The following is a 20,686-nucleotide window of genomic DNA, read 5'->3' on the forward strand; positions in this document are numbered from 1 at the left end:
CGCTCATGGAAGTTGTATATGAAGGAGAAGGTGGCACATCATGCGCATCGCTTGCACAGAAACAGGCAATTACCCCAGCACCGTCTCCGAAAGATATTTCAAAAACTAAAACTCATACTCACTATGTAAAATTCCAAGAAATAGTTCACGGCAAACGCTTGGTAGAAGTTGATGAGGTTCAACCACAATGGCCAAGTGATGTCTGCTTTCAGATATCCAATACAATTTGTTCTTGTGTGAACCATACCAGCTCTACAGTGAATGACTGCCCGCACTTTTGCTACATAGGGGAACCAATGCAAATTGCAAAAACTGACTCAGTGTGGCCAGGAATATTTCTTCATTTGAAAAAGTTGAAAAACGCCACTGCAGAAGCCAAATATCAATCCCACAAGTTTAATGCTGAGTACACGAGTTTGCTCCAATGTTTAGGTGAGTTTTGTTTATATTTTGAAACAGTTATATTATAGTGGGATAAGATGGATATCGTTTAACGATATTAGGCTATCACCTATTTTCTATAATTGTGTTTTAACAATCGACAACGTTTAGTTTAGATTCGCGAAGCTATGGTTATATAACTCTATAAATATTTTTAAAAAATGTACCATTTTACCCCAATCTACTATAATATTCAATACTTTATTTGGCAACAAAGTAATCAAAACTACAACTTGTGCAGAAACCGCAATGAACGGAAAGCCAACAAAGATGACAACGTGTATGGGTGTTATGTATGAACTTTCAACTACCGGCAAAACATTAGTTAAAATACCAATTTATAAAAGTTCGAATTCTGGTACGGTTTTGCCAACTTGGACCTATATTAAAGAGAGTTATAAGTTAAATGGATTAACCAATACAGTTCCAACAAGCCATGTTGCTGTAAAGTTTTGTTAATACTTTGGTGCAATGTATATTATATTTAAACTTGTAAATTTTAAAGGTTTTACCAATAATTTGTTTTGCACAATTTGCGCGGTATTTCAATATTGTTTATTTTCTTGTACAATGTTTTCGTTTAAGTTATTTTGTTTGCTTTGTGCCCATTTATACATTCTTGTTATAGCAACATGGTAACAGGAAAAAACAATATGAGAACAATGTGCAATTTTTGATCAACAGGTTGTCATAAAATATCCGTGAGATAAAAAGTCCCACAATAAAAATGTAGTCAACAAACATGTTATTGACGAACATAAAAATCACAGACGATATATAACCGTTCTGAATCCTGGGCAAAACATGGATAAAATTGAAAAAAAGGAAAACAATAGAAAAATCATGGATTAAACTTGGGCTTAACATGGAAAAAATCAATACAACTTCTAGGCAATCATGGACAAAACGTAAATAAAATTGATAACTTATAATATTTATAAAATATAAAAAAAAATTTAGACAAATCATGAAGAATATATTTTTAAAAAATGGTAAAAACAATAAAAAAATATGGACAAAATATTGATAAAATTTGGACAAATCATAAACCAAATATATTAAAAAATAATTGCCAAATATTAATAAAACGAGGAAAATTCAATAAAATGGGTAAATCATGAAAAAACTATTGAAAAAGAAATAAGAAAAATGAATGGAAAAACATTGACAGAACATAATTTAAACAAAAATTGAGACAAAACATCAAAAAATTTTAGACAAAACATTGTTAAAATAGACAAAACATTGTTAAAATTTCGACAAAACATGAGCAAGTCATTGACAAAACATGAATAAAACTGTGTTTGTACCTGTTTGTTCCCAATTATAAAATCTGGAGTATTATTTCGTAAAATAGCTGATCGAAATTAAATGCCACATACCCAGTGATTAAACGATCCAGAACTGCCACATACCCAGTGATTAAACGATCCAGAACTAGGTCATCTTGCATCACGGTACACTCCTACACTTATACTGACTAACTGCCAATCAACTTGTTCAACTTCTCTGGTTTATAAAATATTGAACGCGTCGCTTCTTTTTTAAATTTAGTCATTCATCGACACGTGTTATGCTGCTAATGGTTAATGTATTGTGATATAGAGATATAAAAAGTGCATGAAATTGCGAGATATCCGGTAAATGACATTGCAGTAACATGGGATAAATAGCAACGCAGTGCAACTGGTCATCGTGTTTGAACATCTTTAACTTAAATCACTTATTCGAGATGTTAACATCGTCTTTATAATTACACCACCGCTAACACATTCAAAATGCTGGTGGATTGTTTACACCAGAAGTTTTTCGTCTATTCCCTCTCTTCCGTGTCCGAACTGCTCGAGGAAAATGACGTATTTAATGACGGAGTACTGACGTAATGAGTGACGTCATTCGGGGATTCCCGGACTGCATCGTTGGAAATCGCTTCTTCTGCTTTTTGCGAGGACGATGATAACTTGAGTTTCTCATTCGATCCTGATGAGAATGATGACGTAATACCGTAATGACGTATTTGCTGGCAGGCTGACGTGGAAGCGTCGAAGTTCAAGCGGGGATTCACCTTCGTTGCGTAGCGCACCGCCGCTGCTATGACGTGATTGGGCGTGCTCGTTTGTGGAGGCTGATTGCTGAACTGGGTAAGAGTGAATGAAGTGTGTGAAGAAACCGAGATGTTGGCTTCTTGCTGCTCGCGAGTCGCCGATTCGGCGATAAGGCTCGTCTGCGTGTTTGAAGTGTTGAGATGTTGACGTATATGAGGAGATGAAAGATGAAGAAATAAGAAAGGGAGATCTGTTGAAAGAAGGTAGAGGTAGAGAAGGGAACGAAATATAGTTTGTTGAGATCTTACTTCGTTGTCGGAGATCAGGGAAGCAGTTTAAGAGGTGGATGATGATCCTTTGGTTGTCACCACCTTCCTGGAGATTGAGTAGGAGTAACCACCTCCACCGCCGCCGCCTACACTGCTCGTCTGTGTTTAGAAGAAAGGAGTGAAGTGTCAAGATTGGAAAGATAAAAGCAGGTGTAAACATTTAGGATGGAAAGTCATTTAAAAAAAGAGAAGAAAATCGTTAGAATAGAAAAGTTTGAAAATATAGACACAGTTAAATAAGCTACCAAAAATTAACCTAGAATTCAGTAAGAATGTTAGCTGTCATTGGTAAGGTGATGCCAACGTCGACTTACCATGTAACGGGACTTGGACCTGACTTTGTTCAGAGCAGATTCGCTGATCTCAGCTCTTTCTTCAGCCTCCTCCAATTCGTGAACAACCTTCCTGTATTTGGCAAGGTTCTGGTTGGCTTGTTCTTCCTGTAAATTTGTTCAAATAATTATAAGTATATTTTTCACACAGAATTCTAAAAATATTAATATTTTTTTATATAAAACTTACCGCTTCTTCAGCCATTTTCTTGTATTGCTTTAGTTTCAATTGAAGTTTCTCAACCAGTTCCTGCATTCTGACTTGGTTCTTTTGATCCTCGTCAGCCTGTTGTAAAAAAATATAATATTAATTCGATCCTAGACTACATGTCTTATTTTAACATTATCGACTTCTTACCTGGAAGGAAAGCTCCTTGAGTCTCCTGTCCATCTTTCTGTAGTTCTTCAATGTCTCAGCATGGCGACGTTGTTCAGCTTCAAGCTCATTTTGAACATCCTTGAGTCGCGCTTGCAGTTGGGCGAGTGCTTTACGTCCACCTTTGAGCGCGTATGCTTCCGCCTCATCCAGTTTTATCTTTATATAACATACTAGATAATTTCAAGTTCATCAAAACTTTTATCGTGATTTCGTGTGAATCCTTGCAGCCTACTTACCGACATCTCGTGTACTTGGACTTCCAAAGTCTTCTTGACTCGTTCGATCGAGAGGATGTGTTGCTGTTCGGAACGAAGCTCTTCTGACATGCGTGCAGCCTACGAACAATTTAGTTTTTAACATCTTGTTCTAAAAATAGACACAAACAACACAAAATACAATCCTTACATCCGAGGTCGCCTTCTTAGCTCTCTCATCTGCAGTCTTCGCTTCCATCAGTGCATCTTCGAGATCTCCTCTAAGTTGTTCGTTGTCAGTCTCCAACTTGCGTTTGGCGCTGGAAAGAGCAGAGTTTTGTGCCGAGAGGGTGTTGATTCGGTCACTGATGTCCAAAAGCTCAGCCTCGGCGTGTTTACCTAGGAACAAGAAATTCTATCTTACTTATATTTTCCGCAAACGTTATAACAAAAACGGTTGTGAATTCTGGAACATATAGTAGGGTGGGGGAAGATAGGACACCTTTAACACATAATATCCAAACATCCTGGTCGTGTTTTAAACAACTAACAACGGTCTATGGAAGTCATGAAGATACAGTTTTATAATTCTTGGAATATTTTTTGTTTATTACCAAATGGGAGGAGAAAATAATATAAAAAAATGCAGGAGAAAACAATATTACTACCAAATGGGACGAGAAAATGGAGATAAAAGATGTCCCATCTTTCCCCACCATACTGTATACTTAAAACAATTCCGGCACTGCTGATGTTAATTTAAGTACCGCGCACGCTCTGGTCATTTCAAGACGTGAAACTTACGTGCACGTTCGTTGGATTCAAGAGCAGATTTGGTTTCTTCCAACTCGCTGATGGTGATGGTGAGTCTCCTCTCTTGGATGCTGTATTGCTCGCGAAGTTCTTCATGGATGCGTTGATCTTCATCCATTTGATCTTGGATCTCCTGCTCAGAAAGAAACAAATGAATAAATGGATGTAACATATATTTCCTCGCATGACCTGGCAGAGACATCAGTCGTTATAACACCGGTGTTCAGTTTCACACCATCGTTTGAGCAATTGCCGTTTCGATTAACACGCACGCCTAATGATAACAGCATCGAGCATCGATTATGTAAATTTTGCCACAGTGTCGGATTATGTTAAAACTACAATTAAAAAACATAACGCCAGGAACTATAGGAGCCCAGTTCAAAGGATTATTTACAGAAAGCGCCTGACTATAAGTTCTACCACCGGTGTGCGCTACCTTACCTTGATGGTGACTTGAAGTTTCCTGACAAGTTTGATCTGTTCAGCAAGGTTGCGGTTGGCATGGTCAAGTTGCATCTCGGCATCATTCAACTGAGTCTCGAGCTTCTTCTTGGCTCGCACAGCATCAGTTCTGCTCTTGATTTCAACATCCAAGCTGGCTTGCATGGACTCGATGGCACGTTGATGGTTCTTCCTGTTTTTTGGGACAACAATTTTTAGTTTAAAATAAAAAGGACAGTTTGAATTAAACATGACAATTCAAATATATGATACCAATTTCTTCATATCAAACGTTTCGGTTTAAAAACCAAACTATAGTTTAAGTGGTATCAGGAAATAAAATGTCCGCTGCGATGAAAAATGCTTTTGTATTCTATTCTATACACTAGGGGTCTTTGTCGAGGGCATGCGTTTAAGAACCCGGACCCTGCTGCAACACCAAGGCTGCTAATGTACGTCGTTCATGCGAATAGTGTAACCAGTGTAACACAGGCCTTGTACAAACGCCTAGGCCATTGAACCAGAATATCTATAATTACCTTGTGCTGTCGAATTCTTCTTCCTTTTCTTGGAGTTTTCGATCAATATCGGCTTTAACTTGGGTGAGTTCAAGTTGAAGTCGGAGAACTCGGCTCTGTTGTTATTTCAATGTTTAAATTTTGCACAAACCAGATAGCGTATCCTATTCTGTATGGGTGAGGTCCTTGAGGGCCCGTTATGTAGGCAAAAAGGTCTGGTCAATTACACCAAAGTAGCATAAAAGTTAACTTCACCTCTTCGAGTTCAAGAGCGCCTTCGGCTTCCTCCAATGCTGAACGAAGTTCTTCGCATTCGAGTTCGGCCTTCTTGCGTGCTTTGTCGAGCTCGTGAAGGGATTTGCCACCAGTTGTCAATTGATCAGTAAGATCATTGATTTCCTCTGTAAAAGTAAATTAATGTAAATTATTTTATTCTCATGTGGCCAGGCAGCATTAGTCGTTATAACGAGTGTTCTGTTTTAAACAACTCGTGCGCTCGCCTATATAACGAGTTGTCACATTTGTAACTTGGTAGAAGGTTATTCTTATGTTTTTTCCTTAATGTTATTGTATATAAGCCAGCAATTTAGGCATCGTATTAGTTACTTCTTGGATTGGAACAGTATTATTACGTGTCGAGCCATAGAACACATATGCCGGTATTAGTAGCGACGTCAATTAAAAAAAAACAAAGTTGTTTTTACCGGAAAGGTTCTTGTTCTCTCTCTTGACAATCTCGAGCTGTTCAATGCTCTCTTCGTACGAAACCTTGATCTTATAGATTTCGGTCTGGTAGTTCCTGTTCTCACGCATTGCACCGTCAAGTTCGGCTTGGAGTTCTTCGACCTTGAGCATCCAGGTGGAAATCTCTTTGTCGAAGTTGCGTTGCTTCTTGTCAAGAGCGGAGATTGTAGCATTGGCCTGTGTTATGCAATTTTGTTATAGTTAAATTTAATGTTATTGAAAAAACATAAAACTATTATTTGAACTGATCTAAACAGCTTGTTTTTATAACGAAATTTAATATGAAAATACAAGTTTTGTTTTGTTCCCATAGAACTGTTGTTTTAAAAAAATACATAAAATATTCTGTTATACATTTGATATGTCAAACCCTACGAATCTTGGCGTATGGTAGACATAATAAAGTTACGGTTTTTATACCGGATGAACCAAGTCTACATCGAAATGCAAAGTTTGCTGTATAATGTTTTAAATTAATAAAGATGGTGAAGTACGCACCCTTTCAAGGTCAATGGTAAGGTCCTCAACTTCATTGGTCAACCGGATCTTTGTCTTGTCAAGACTTGCGCATTTAGCGAGGGCGGTCTCGGTTTGCTCTTCAGCCTCTTGGAGACGAATTGCAAGCTTCTTCCTGCGCAGATAACAAAATTCTTGTTAAAAATTTAATAGAAAGATACACGACTAGGTACTCGGACCCGCTTGTTATTACGTGTAGTCGTGTACCACACATGTAACTATGGCTAAGTGTCTCACACAAAGACAGTGTGCTCACAGGGGTAACAGCAGGCAGTGAAAATCCTAGAATACTAAACCTTTGGACCACTTTTGCACGCGCAGAACAACTGTACTTCGCATAAGTACACGGAATTCTATATTTTCATCTTATTAAACTGTAAAACTTAAGTACTTACTTTGCTTCCTCGAGCTCTTCCATACGTTGGATGGCATCGGTTTCGTACTTCGTCCTCCAGTTAGCCACCTCTGCGTTTGCCTTGGAAAGCGCTCGTTGAAGTTCAGCTTTACCTTCTTGTTCTTCCTCAACTTGTTCACGCAACAGATCAAGATCGTGACGTGCAGCTTGCAGGGCGTGTGCCAAAGATTGCTTGCTCTACATGATAAGGTAAATATATGTAATAACCGATACAGATGAATAAATGGATGAATGTGTGTAACTTATTTGTCCTCCTGTGGTTATAAGCAAAATATTCGTTATAGCACCGGTTCTGTTCACACACCTTGTACCTCTTTACTTACTATTTACTAAGTATGTTATTGTAATGTACGACCTACAATTTAGAGCTTAGAGTTAAGACAAACTATAAGAAACCACTGTGCTTGAGCAATTGCTGTCAAGAGTCTTGCCCAGGAACGCATACGTTCACAATGATAGCGGTAGTAAGACTCGAAACAATAAATTTCGGACTAAGTGCTATAACCACTTTGTCACAGCGACGGTATGAATGTATTTAACTTAGTATCCTCACCTTTGATTCTTCCTCCAACTGACGTTTGAGATCTTCAAGCATTGACGTCATGTTGGATTTTGCGCGGGAAAGAGCGCTGACCTAAACAATTAAAATACCATTTAGTAAATCTAAACTATTCGTTGGGTCAAGAGTGAAACCAATTTTCACCTTGCTTTCCGCTTCTTCAAGTTGGTGAGAAGACTCCATTGATTCACTTGTCAACTTGTTCTTGATGATCGTCAACTCGTTTACAATGCGGATATTTTCTTCCACCTTGAACTTGTAGTCGGTCACCTGTTCCTCCATGACACGTACGTTGGCCTCGGAACGAGCCTGTGTATTGGGGCATGAATGTATAAATGTGACTTATGTATCCTCGCGTGATGCTGGGGCAACGACAGTAACACGGGTGATCTGTACACACCGCCCCGTGTTTGCTTGTGGGTTTACGTATGCAACTTTGTAGGTATTTGTTGAATATGTTGATTATAATAATTTTTTAATAAAATAGTTGACAAGAAAACTCATATTTAAACAACGTATATAGAGTAACATCATAGAGCCTCCTCTGGGCTGTACTAAAAGCAAGAGCTAACCACGGCGCCGTTACCGGCAGGTAACGATAAGAGCGTACAGAAAAATATGTGAATATGATGCTAAACAAGAAATGAATAATAGCAAACCTTGAGTTTGGAAACTTCTTCCAACTGAGTGGTGACGTCATCAAGCTCCATGTGAAGCTGAGCGCGATCCTTCTCGATCTTGTTTTTCACTCGACTCAGGTTCTCGACCTACAAAATAAAACAACATCTTTAACTTTAAAACACTCATAACATAACATTTTTTTTTTCTAAAACAATATGGAACCTTACCTCAAACTAACTAAATAAACAAAGAGAGGAAATTAGCTACAAAACTACAGTCGTAAAAATACCATAAGGAAAAAATACTTAAGGAATAGTGTCGAATAAAATTGTGATTGCAAAACCACCCAGTGTTGAAGTTTTAACCAACCTGTTCCACGAGTTCGTTGACAACATCTTGATGTTTCTTCTTGAGCTGACCAACAGTAGCGTCGTTCTGCATGACTGCTTCTTCGTAGTCACGTCGAAGTTTCAGGTAATCGGACTCGCGCCTCTTGATCAATTCGATCTAATGAAATTTAAAACATGTTTAGAGTTGCCTTTGACCATGCACGTAGGGTTGCTTATATTCTTTTCTAAGTGGGCGAAGTCCTATTAGCGTGACACGCAATTGAGAACTTAGATTTAGGCCATGGCTGGCCTATTATCTTAAAATTGTATATTATATGCACGTTTTATTTTATGACTGAGGCCTACACCGTTGCAAGCCATGGGGCCTAACTGACCCATTACAATGAAATCCTGGATGTTACCGCCCACACACAAGATAACGTAATGAGTTGTGTGATTACCTGGGCTTGAGTCGCACCACCAGCCTCTTCAAGCTGTTCACTAAGTTGATCGAGTTCACGAACCAGTTCGCTTCGGTTGCGTTCAACCTTTGAACGGGCTTGTCTCTCCATATCAAGCTCGCTCTCGGTTTCTTCAACTCTTGCCTTGGTAAAAAAAAACAGGATAAATTTTAACATCCTGAGATCACAGAAGATGGTTTGGGATTTGGACCGAAACGTTCGAGATGAAAATCGTATCATACATATTGAATGGCATGTTTGCATTGAAACTGACCAGTTCCGTGTTTTTTCGTGGATTTTGCTTATTATAATATCTGTGTTTTACGCTACCAAGATATTATATTTTGCTCAATACGATGGATCACCTGGAGTTCTTTGACTTTCCTGTTGAGTTGGGAAGCCAAGTTTTGCTCGTCCTCGATTCTACCATTGAGCTGGTTAATGTCGAAGTCTCGCCTTTATAGAAAAAAACAAACGAAGTTAAAGCATAGATTTTATTTAAACCTATAAAAATACTTAAAACTTATTAAAAAATAAAACTCCTCATAGTAAAGATAAACATGTTTCATTAATGAACGTACTTGCGTAGAGCATCTTCCAAGGAGGCTTTGTCCTTCTCAAGATCCATAATGGTGTCTTGTGCGCTTCGGAGATCATTTTCCAACTTCCTCTTTGATTTTTCAAGGTCGGCTTTGTGTTTTCTTTCCTGCTCGAGGCTGTCTTCGATCTGTTTTCGAAAAAAAAAATATAAAACAAGTCTAGTCACAAATATTTTAAAAACTAAAACTATCTGCAGCGATGTCAAAACTGATGTAATTTCATCTTTTGACATTACTAAAGATATTTTAAATAATAAAACCGAAAGATCTGAAATAAAAATCGTGAACATCTTACGTCTTCAACTTGTTGTTCAAGCTTGATCTTGATCTTTCCGAGGTGGTTGGCCTTGTCTTCCATGGCTTGAAGATCCTCCAGCGTCTGCTGGTTGACTTGATCAAGTTGCTTCTTCTCTTTGTTCAAACGCTGAATGCTGTCATCTCGTTGTTCAAGATCGGCAGACAAACTACGGAGCTTGAGTTCCAAGCCCTGCACAAGATTATAATCAAATTAGGAAAATGTAAAAGAGATGATAAATATATGTTTCTTATGATTATTACCCTCGCCTAGCTGGGCAACTGCAGTTTTTTCTATACAGTTATTACGTTTTATACCCGTGCCTGCTTACGAGCTAGCACGTTTGCAACTTTATAGCTAATTATTATTTTTTTAGTGTACGGCTAACAATTAGACCACCGATAAGGGAGCACTGGGTTAAATTAGAAGTCTTTTCCCTATGACATGTAGTCTACACTATTAATGATCAAGCCTCGATGCAGTATTGTCTAGACCAGAGGTACAGAGAGCGAAGCACAATCTCACTGAACTGGTCAAGTGATAAAAAGTAATATCGTTCAACATCCAACTCCAACATACTTGCTTATCCTTTTCAAGATGGTTGATGTTAGATTCAGCTTCCTCAATGTCATGACCAAGGTCTTCGCATTGTTTTTCAAGCTTCTTTTTAGAAGCAGAAAGTTGAACATTGTTCGCCTCCTCTTCATCCAAGCGTTCAGATAAATCACCGACCTAAATAACGGGGATAAGTTCAAATCAGATATGATGACGATATAGTGACGTCATCAAAACATGCGTGGTTACGACGCTATACCTGGCCCTCCAAGTCGCCTTTCACTTTGACCAACTGCTCGTTTCGTTCTTCAGCATCGGCCAAGTTTTCTTGTTCCTAAAACAAAAACAATCGTTAGTTGCAATTCCCAAAGGAAAATTATTCTTAAATAAGTTACATTTTTTCTAAAAGAGTGTATAAAGTATTTTATTTAAAAAATACTGCGCATTGAAATATACCTCGAAACATATTCTATACTGTTGCATTGGAGGTATTCTTGAGTTAATTGACTCATCCACATGAACAGCTTCAATTACTAACTCTTCTACTACTGACGGTTCTTCTAAACACTCGTCAACATCTATTTCTCTTTCGCCACTTGCTGCACTCGATGAGCTGGAACTTACTGACGGTTCAACATGAAGTGTTTCAGAAACATCTTGGCTTGTCACATAATCTTCGCAATTTTTAACCAGCCATGACGAAACAGCGTCGTCGCTTCGATTGCTTTCTTCATCTTCTTCATTATTCTTGACTTGGCCCACCAAAGTGTTGTCCACTCTGTCTTCTGAGAAAAACGTGTCTTCCTCGCTTATAAATGAGTCGTTGTTTATGTCGTCGTTAGCGTACCGGTTTCGTAACGCCATGAGTTTTGAACTTGTTTGGCTGCTCAGTCGTCGGACATTGCTGCTTTTTACGTACTCTTCTTGCCTTTCTGCGTAACTGCTTTTAGTGTAACTTCTTTCATTCTCGTCTGATGTAGCAACAACATCGAAGCTTTTATCTGACAACGATTCAAACTCCTTGGTTTGTGGTGGACTTCCAACTTCTGATGACGTAGTCGACTCGGAAAAATTCGGCAGTCTTCGGACATTTTCGCGTGAAACGTGAACTCGCGCAATGGACTTAACCAACTTGACTTCCGAAGTGCTTGTGACTTTTTTCGTCTCGACAGTTTTCTCCATAACAGCGCTGCTACTAGACTCGCTTTGTTGCATTAACATCTTCTCAAGGTCTCGATCTTGCGAGTTACGATTGTTTCGACGCGACCTTCGCCTGCTGGTAACCAACGATTCGTTGTTCATTTTTGTTTTAAGTTTTTTAAATAATCTAAAAGCATATATTTCAACCTAGGGCAACGTCAGCAAAATTTTTACACACAAACTTCTGCGTAATTCCAACTACGACAAACTATGCCGGTCACCAAACCAAATATTGGTCTACGCTGTCTCAAATAAAGAAGACAATATTCGAGAAAGCTCAAATACTGACCACGACTCGATTCTACCAGCGAATGAAAACAAACAGCGTGAAAGATTAGAAATCGTTCTTAAATAACACTGAGTTGTGCTGTATGACAGCCTAAAATGCAGACAAACAGAGAAAGTAAATAAGAATGTAAATTACACTGAAGTAAATGGTTGAACAACAGCTACAAACAAAGAGGTCTCGATTCTAAGCTTTCCCGTGAGAACTGTCCTATAGAAAATTTCAAACGCTTTATCTCTAAATACAAAGCATCCTAATGTTGAATAAACTTGCATAAACCTCGCTATAAAATAGTGTTACTGCATTGATAGCTCTACACTAATTATATCAGTTCCTTGCAAATGTTGCGCATGACAGTTTTTCTTGACCATACAAAACTCTTAACAGTATATTGTCTAAATCTGATTACAGAGTGACATGTATAGCTATAGTTATATAACTATAATTATATAACTCTACTTCCATATCCACTTGTATGCTTTCGATATTAAACAATATTAAGCATATACGGCGTACACTGTGAGCCAGGTAACTCCGGCTAAAACACACTATACACAGCATACAGTACATTATTAAACTGTACAGCTTGAACTATAATCTTTACTCCTTGTCTACTCCGATGACCGCAAGGTACACTGTAATACTCAACTAAACAAACAGGATAGGGCGGACAACTTTCCCGAACTACGGCTCACTTTAGAGTTAAGTTGTTATAGACTAGAGTATGGGATGCGCGTAAATGACTTAAATTTAAAATAACAACGGTTTAACTGGTATTGCTATAGGTTTAAGAAATCAACAAAAATAAATAATTATTGCGAAACTCACAGCTTGCAATTGAAGAGTCAAGTCGTTCTTCTCCGAAAGAAGAGAGACGCATTTCTCTTCGTATTCTTTTCGCAACTTTTCTTCGTGGGAGTATTTGTCTTTGAGTTCAGCAATCTCCTCGTCTTTTGCTTTGAGCTCGTCTTCCACTCGGACGATGTTAAGAAGCGGTTTCACCTACATAGGAATACACATAAAGTTAATTTTAAACGTCCAAAAAAATTAAAATGGATTTTAAACGTTTAAAGGGTTATAGATAAATACGGACCTTGGTATAAAGTTTCCACCATTGCCAATCACGGAACTGCAAGAACTTCCTGATGTTGCGCTGAATGGCTTTTGCAGCACGCCTGTGATAATGTAGGTTAGCCACTGATGATCATCTTTTATTTATACACGAATCACAAACTAATTAATGACGCTTAAGTATCTACCTGACACAAAGGGATTTCACGCAAAGTTTCACCACTGGATAATCCTATATTTAAACATATAGTGGAGTAGGGGCAAGATGGGACACCTTTAGTACATAATATACAAATATCCCGATCGTGTTTTAAAGAATAAACAACGGTCTATGGGAGTCGTGACGATACGGTTTTATAATTCTTTGAGTGATCCTGGTTCAATGCCAAATGGGACGAGAACATAGAATAAAAGAGTGTCTCATTTTACCCCACCCTTCTATACACCATACAATCACCGCACAAGCTTTTGCATATGGTTTACTTACTGACGCTCGAGCATCTTTTTGAACTCAATCCTCATAAGTTTACCACGAGCCTTCGACTGCATCTTGGTCATGATGATCGCCAAGATGTCGTCTCTCTGATCCTCAAGATCAGCAAGGACTCCAGCTTTAAAGAAGATCTAGGAAACAGATTAATTTGCATGTTTTTAAATAAATAGTTGGGACTTATTTATCCTTCTCACATGACGATGCAACGACAATCGTTATAACACGGGCGTTTTGTTTCATACACTTCATGCCAGCTTATGAGCTACCACACATGAAACTTATTGATCGTCACATGGGGGAGCAATAACCACCGCTATAACACCAGTTTTCTGTTTCATACACCTCGTGCCCGCTTATCAGTTACCACGTATATGTCACCCGTATATCTGTATTTTGTTTCCAATAACCTAGTGTTGGTATTTTACCTTTGTGTGCCCGATCTTGTACAATGCAGTATCAAGCTCAATATGAAGCAGGATAGTCTCAGTAGCTTTCTTACTGTCGACCATGTTCGCCACTTTAGATGCAGCCAGGATCTGATATCTGTCAAGAAATACATAATATCAAATGCATAATATATATTACATTGCGTATAAGAAAGTTACGGTATATACACGCACTTGATATTTGCCCAGAAGTACATATTATAAAATATAATGTATATTACATTACTTATGAAGGTAACAGAACACATAGTCTACCTTTGCTTGAACTCAGGGTACTGCAATCTGTTGGGGAATCCCTTTCGGCAAATACGAATACCTTCCAACACACCGTTGCACTTTAGCTGGGCAAGTACCAAAGCTGAAATTTAATAGAAGTGTGTAACTTTGTATGTAATTTTAACAAATTAGACAACCGATACGGGACTACTGAATTGGACTACACGTGCTCAGTTTGGTAGCAGCATCATCGAGCTTCAAAGCAATAAATTGTGTTATATTATAAAGGTGTGCTAACCACTTTGCCACCACGCCGGGTCACTTTTTCGCCTAGAAATATTTAACCGCTATAAATAACTTACCGGCATCCATGATACCGCATTGTTTCATCTCATTAGGGATCAAACAACGAACGAAATGAGGCTTGGTGTTTCTCAAGTTTGTCATCAGTTTGTTAAGTTGTTCTCGGTACAAGGCTGAGACGGTCTGGAAGCTACCACCCTTCTTCTTCTTCTTGCCAGCAGCTAAATCAAATATTCTTATTTCACAAAGGGCTCGACTTGTTTCTTTTCTATTTTATTCTATTCTATGTGAGTGAGGTTCAAGTATAAGTTAGTCCATAACACTCAGAGTGATACCGCATTGACGTCACCAAATGTAGAAGCCTGTCGCTTTCCTGGGCGATAAAAGCTTTACTGGTATTGAATCGGAGATCTCTACCCTTGAGATGCTCCTGGCTAGCGGATAGTTATGCTTTGCGTATACCAACATTGTAAAATAATCTATCGTATTCCTTGTTACTAACTGATTGCTTAGAAAAAGTAGAACCAAATATATTTACGTTCTTCCTTAGTCTCAGGGAAGATAGCAGACATGAGTTTGTTGGTGGACTTCTGGAAGAGTTGTACCACGCTGTCGTTCAGAGGATCCTTGTTCTTATTCAACCAACCGTCGACATTGTAATCCACCTGGAAGAAATTGTTGATTTGCCATAATACTGTTGTGTAACACCTTTAACACATAATGTCCAAATATCCTGATCGTGTTTCACACAAATAACAAGAGTCTATATGGGAGTCGTAAGGATATACGGTTTTACATTTTATTTCTTTGAATGTTTTTTGTTCATTACGAAATGGGACAAGAAAACAGGATGAAAAAGTGTCCCAGCCTCTTCCACCCCACTGTATTATTGAAGTCAGTTAACTTAGAAAACTGCGAGACTTACCACACCAGCGTAATGCTTGACGGAGAAATGAGCGTTTCCTTTCTTGGTGACTTTCGGTTTAATGAAAGCTTCCGACTTCTTCTCGTGCTTTTCGTACAACTTGTTTTTGAAGGTTTCATCAGTAGCTTTGGGAACAATTGATTCTTCCTCAAGAATAGAGAACACACCCATGGGCTGTTGTAAAAGTAAAATTGATAAAATACTTAATAAAAAACATAACATAATTTTATTTACACAGAACATAACATAAGTTTATTTATAAAAAAGGTCGACATAATTAAAACAACAAAGAGGAGAGAATTAGAAGCAAAATGACAGTCGTTAAATACACGCTACGGGTAAACAAAAACTTCAAAACGTGTCACATAAAAGCGTGGCTGCCGAGCAGTATAGAGCATGAAGTGAAATATTAACAAACCTTCTCCAGAAGCTCGATGCAAGCTTGAAGATCCATTCCAAAATCGATAAAGGTCCACTCGATTCCCTCCTTCTTATATTCTTCTTGTTCAAGGACGAACATGTGATGATTGAAGAATTGTTGAAGCTTCTCGTTGGTGAAGTTAATGCACAGTTGCTCGAAGGTGTTGAACTAGAATTTTTAAAATCTTGTCAGCAACGAGTAAGGTATTTTTACGTAACAATTGCGGTAGTGCAGCCTGTGGGCGATTGCCCGCTATTATTTGTGCATTAATTGCGCGTCTCGCACTCCTAGCAGGTCATTGTAAAAAGTGCGTCTACTAACAGAACGCAATTTTTAAAAGTTTAAAATTGTACGGTAAGTCCGATTTTGTATATGAACAAATAAAAAGTAGCGCATATAAGAGTAAATACGAACTTCAAAGATTTCGAATCCAGCAATGTCGAGCACACCAACGAAGTAGTTCCTTGGAAGCTTGGTGTCCAATGTTATGTTCAATCGGAACACAATCCACTTAAACAGCTTGTCGTAGGTTGCCTTGGCTAAAGCTCCGGTCGAGTTAAAGCACTGTAGAGGCGGTCAGTTAGAATGCTTTGGGTGTTGGGAAATGTTTTGTATATGAATGAACGAATGTTGTTTTGCTTATTTATGCGTGGCAGGGAAACAACAGTGGTCGCAACACGGGTGTTCTGTTTCATACACCTCATGCCCGCTAACGAGTTACCACGTATGTTGTTTTGTAGGTGATTATTATTACTTTCGGATAATTTATTTTTCTGTGGTGTACGACTGACAGACAACCTATCAGGGGCCACTGGGTTGGAGCAATAATGGGTGGGTACCTTGCCAGGGACAAACACTCCAACAATGGTAGCTCACATACAAGTTTTCGAAATATGCTACTACATTACCTGGTCCACATTTTGACCTTTCTGGACATACTCGGTTCCAACCTTCACGCGGGGTCTGGTAATAGCTTTGCAGAGATCTGGAGAGCTGATACCAAACAAATGGGCAACCTTGTCAGCAACTGTCGAAAATATCGTTTACAACTCACGTAATATTATAGTGTACGGTGGGGGGAGATGGGATACCTTTTCGTTTAACTTTCACGGCTCATTTGGTAGTAAACAAAGAACATGAAAAGAATTCTAAAACTGTATGCCTATGACCCCTAAAGACTGTTGTAAATTGTTTAAAACACAATCAGGATATTCAAATATCTTGTGCTAAATGTGTCCCATCTTCCCCTACCCGACTATACAGGATTGAATTACGAAAAATGGAGGCCGGTTATACACTCGGTAGTACCATTGAATGAATTAATGTAACTTGTTTATCCTTGTTACAAGTTAATGTCAGTCGTTATAACACGGTTTGTTAGGTTACATACACCTCGTATACCCGCTTACGTGTTACCACATTTATGTAACTTTGTGGGTAATATTCGTTTTACATTTTTCTTCTAGTTTCAATTAATCTTACCCTCAACGGTGTCGACCTCGGCCTGTTCATCACGTGGTTTCTGCTTATACACCATTGAACCGAACACCATGCAGCCGCAGGTCAGTCTGTAGCAGTTGAAACGTTCTTCTTCTGTGAAACCTAGTACTTCGAAAGCTTCCTAAATGTTAAAAATATAAACTTATTTACCAAAAATAAACATTTAAATCTGATACATAGGAAATTAATCAAGATTAAGCATTAGACTCATAAATCAAAGTATATTTTTATGTTGGGAATTAAAATACAAGTATAAAGTATATAGTATTAACAACGTGTAATGTTGTGTTAGGTATATACGTATTTCGTTGCATATTATATATGTTTATGTCTACTTACATCAGTAAAGTTGAATTCCTCAAAATCGTTCATGTTATCCACAGAAATAACACCCTGGCTCACCCAATGGTAATCTCTTGGGTTGTTCGAAACACAAAGAGATTCAAGCATGTCTTTGCGACCGCTGGCCATAATCTGTTTAATAAAGCAAATTTCAAATGGTGGTGGAGTGAATGGAATAAATTTTTTCGACTACAGTAAGAAGGTTAGGTCAATTAACATAACGAAGAAAGGGAATTAACAGCAAAATGACATTTATTAAAAACTAGCTAATGGTAAAATTATTTAAGTTAAAGTCTGTATAAATTAACTCCTATTGAGTTGCATTTAATTGAAACAGATAAGTTTTTTAGCAGTTTTAGCAAACAAACTATAGCAGTTAGAACAATGTAAAAAGAATGTCCGGAAATACACAACCCGACAATGGGAGTAGAGTCTTTAGAAGTCTAATTCAAAGATTCCTAATTTACCTGGTAAAAGATATGGTAACCTCTCTCAGCTGGCAGTTGGAAGATAACACGAGATTTTTCAAGAAGATAAGACTCGATGTCACCTCCAGAAAGCTTTCCGCTTGTACCAAAATGAATTCTGATGAATTTTCCCTGTTTTGTATAAATCATATATTAGATTAATTTTCGGTTTAAGTTATAATTTAAATAAGATAAATTAACCCTGCTGGTCAACTCCATCAAATTTAAAATATGAACAGTGAATACATGAGCGTAACTCATTCTGCAGAACGGCAGTCGTTATCACACAATGTACTGTTTCAACCACCTCGTGCCCGTTTGATAACATTAAAGTTGCAAAGCCTGTAAAACTTACAAAACGAGAAGAGTTGTTGTTACGAATTGTCTTCGCGTTACCCCAAGCTTCAAGCACAGGGTTAGTCTGGACAATTTGGTCTTCAAGATTTGCTTTCTTTTCCTCGCCTGGCTTCTGGACACCACTGGCAGCAATGTTGGCAAAATACTGAATGACCTTCTTGGTGTTCTCAGTTTTTCCAGCTCCTGATTCACCACTGTGGTCAAAGATATTATATTTAAACGGTCATCATTTGTGTGTTAACATAATTTTTTAGGGAATTTGTAGCAAACAACAGTCGTTGAAAACACGAAATTAACATAAATTATGAAACGAAAGGTGGTTTAAATAATCTCAAAATACGTACGTAATGAGAATAGATTGATTCTCACGATCCATGAGCATGTCATGGTAGGCGTTGTCAGCTACTGAGAAGAGATGGGGTGGCATCTCTGATCTCTTCTTACCACGGTACATGTGCACCACTTTCACACCATACACGGGCAACCACTTGTACGGATTCACACACACGCAGAAAAGTCCAGAGTATGTCTGTGTGAATTAACAGGAAAATGACAAAACGAATGTGTACGTATAGTTTTTTTTATACTGTTTTCAAGAACGTTTGACGTAACTCGCATATACTGATTATGGTCCTTTATAGGCGTTATAAAATTGTTCCGAAGCACAATGAATTCAACACGGGCGTTTTTAGGGATTTAATCACTTACAATTTTTAAGAAAAGTTATAGGTGCACCACGTCTACAATTAAAAGCAACAATATGCCTAAATGAAGCTACTATAGGAACGTACGTAAATTCTCAAAGATGCGTATCGGCTTCTGAGGTTGTGAAGAACGCTAGCCTCGTTAAGAAAGGTCATGTTAGCCATATCAGCAGTTTGTTCAAACTTGGGCGGGTTCATTTGTTGAATGTCATCTTTCTTCAGAGACACCGTCTGTATACAAAATAATACATTTATAAAATACTCGGGTAGTGACCACAACCTAGTACCTTATGCGTGGCACGAATGGTATTGTGTTAATATATTTTTAAGAACGTTTCAATTACTCACGAAATAATATATCAGGTATACAGCGAATAAAAATTACCAAAATTGTTTTACAAAAATACATTAAATCTGTACAGGTAGGTGCGTTTTAACTAAACCATGAAATGTGACATAGTTGTAAACATTTCTATCACGTATAGCGGGGTGGGGTAAAATGGGACACATTTAGCGCATAATATCCTGATTGTGTTTTCAACAATTATTTTCAACAATTATCTTTCCCCACTATACAATTTAAACTACGATTTTTATTAAAAAACAAATAGTCTGAAATAAATTACTTTGTCCTGTCATACCTCGTTCTTAACAGTCTTCACTGTGCATTTTTCCCCACTTGAATCCACCAGGTCGCCTTTTACGAATCCTTCCTTCTTGTGAGGAACCCAGACGCTTTTCTTACCGTCATAGTTCTGAGCGGCGTACGAAAGCTTCTCCTTCTCGGTTGGTTCCAAGAATGGCATCGGGTCGTCCCCGGGCCCGCATTCTCCTATAAGGGAGACGAACAATTGGTCAGAATTGTTTAAAATATTTTTGCAGTAAAGCCTTCAGAAAATCGGTAAAATATTTTTGCAGCATAACGTTGAAACTATTTTTTGTCTTAAAAACCAGGAATAGCTTTGTGCGACAACAAAGCACGTTTTAAATGAATGTAATCATACCATAATATTTTATTTATCTCTTCGTAAACAGCAGCAAAGATAAAATTATTGAAAAATACGAAATGAACCAACCACTGTTTAACGACTTCCACCAAACGAAAGTCGTTAAAAGCGGGATGAATAAAAAGTATGGGATAGAGCACCAGATAAAACAGCGAGGCTGTCTAAATGCGGTAAACTTAGATTGAGTTACAAAATTAATGAAAGACAAATTAGTATTCAACTGGAAAATGTGTGTAAGCAAATGTGGGATGAGTCAGCTTTAATATGATATTTCTAAGGTTTGAACATGATAAAAAGAAACGTCCCCAAAAAAATCAAATAGGAATGGGTGATAATAATATATCACAAGTTATCAACAG

The 20,686-nt window shown here is 37.9% G+C and overlaps 2 protein-coding genes across 5 annotated transcripts in view; one reads left to right on the top strand and one right to left on the bottom strand.

The window, feature by feature from the left end:
* LOC100186290 overlaps positions 1–2,722 on the top strand; it is a 15,033-nt gene extending 12,311 nt beyond the window's left edge. For 3 of the 4 annotated variants that reach the window (XM_026833585.1, XM_018817860.2, XM_026833586.1), the window contains one exon: positions 683–1,102. In XM_026833585.1, the coding sequence (XP_026689386.1) occupies positions 683–900 (218 nt within the window). In that variant the 3' untranslated portion in view covers positions 901–1,102. Of the gene's footprint in view, positions 1–682; positions 1,103–1,749 lie in introns of those variants that run through there. The other variant, XM_026833584.1, reaches the window with a different exon arrangement.
* LOC100179484 (myosin-16) lies at positions 2,013–20,152 on the bottom strand (the record flags this gene model as incomplete). The annotated part of the gene is given in 42 exon segments (XM_009859602.3): positions 2,013–2,736; positions 2,795–2,914; positions 3,130–3,255; positions 3,338–3,433; positions 3,506–3,682; positions 3,763–3,861; positions 3,932–4,119; positions 4,525–4,666; positions 4,978–5,170; positions 5,517–5,611; positions 5,751–5,896; positions 6,200–6,416; positions 6,738–6,870; positions 7,151–7,347; positions 7,724–7,804; positions 7,874–8,038; positions 8,389–8,496; positions 8,720–8,857; positions 9,141–9,284; positions 9,506–9,596; positions 9,722–9,867; positions 10,035–10,226; positions 10,614–10,766; positions 10,849–10,923; positions 12,904–13,077; positions 13,169–13,250; positions 13,634–13,770; positions 14,065–14,182; positions 14,341–14,443; positions 14,664–14,825; positions 15,143–15,269; positions 15,530–15,703; positions 15,948–16,118; positions 16,365–16,514; positions 16,859–16,977; positions 17,433–17,571; positions 17,790–17,924; positions 18,260–18,391; positions 18,615–18,810; positions 18,961–19,145; positions 19,408–19,551; positions 19,962–20,152. Coding segments are annotated over 41 exon segments (5,834 nt in total), but the record flags the coding sequence as incomplete, so codon positions are not given.
* Between the last annotated feature and the right edge of the window lie 534 nt (positions 20,153–20,686).

This window comes from Ciona intestinalis, chromosome 3, assembly GCF_000224145.3.
Source record: "Ciona intestinalis chromosome 3, KH, whole genome shotgun sequence".
Taxonomy (NCBI): domain Eukaryota; kingdom Metazoa; phylum Chordata; class Ascidiacea; order Phlebobranchia; family Cionidae; genus Ciona; species Ciona intestinalis.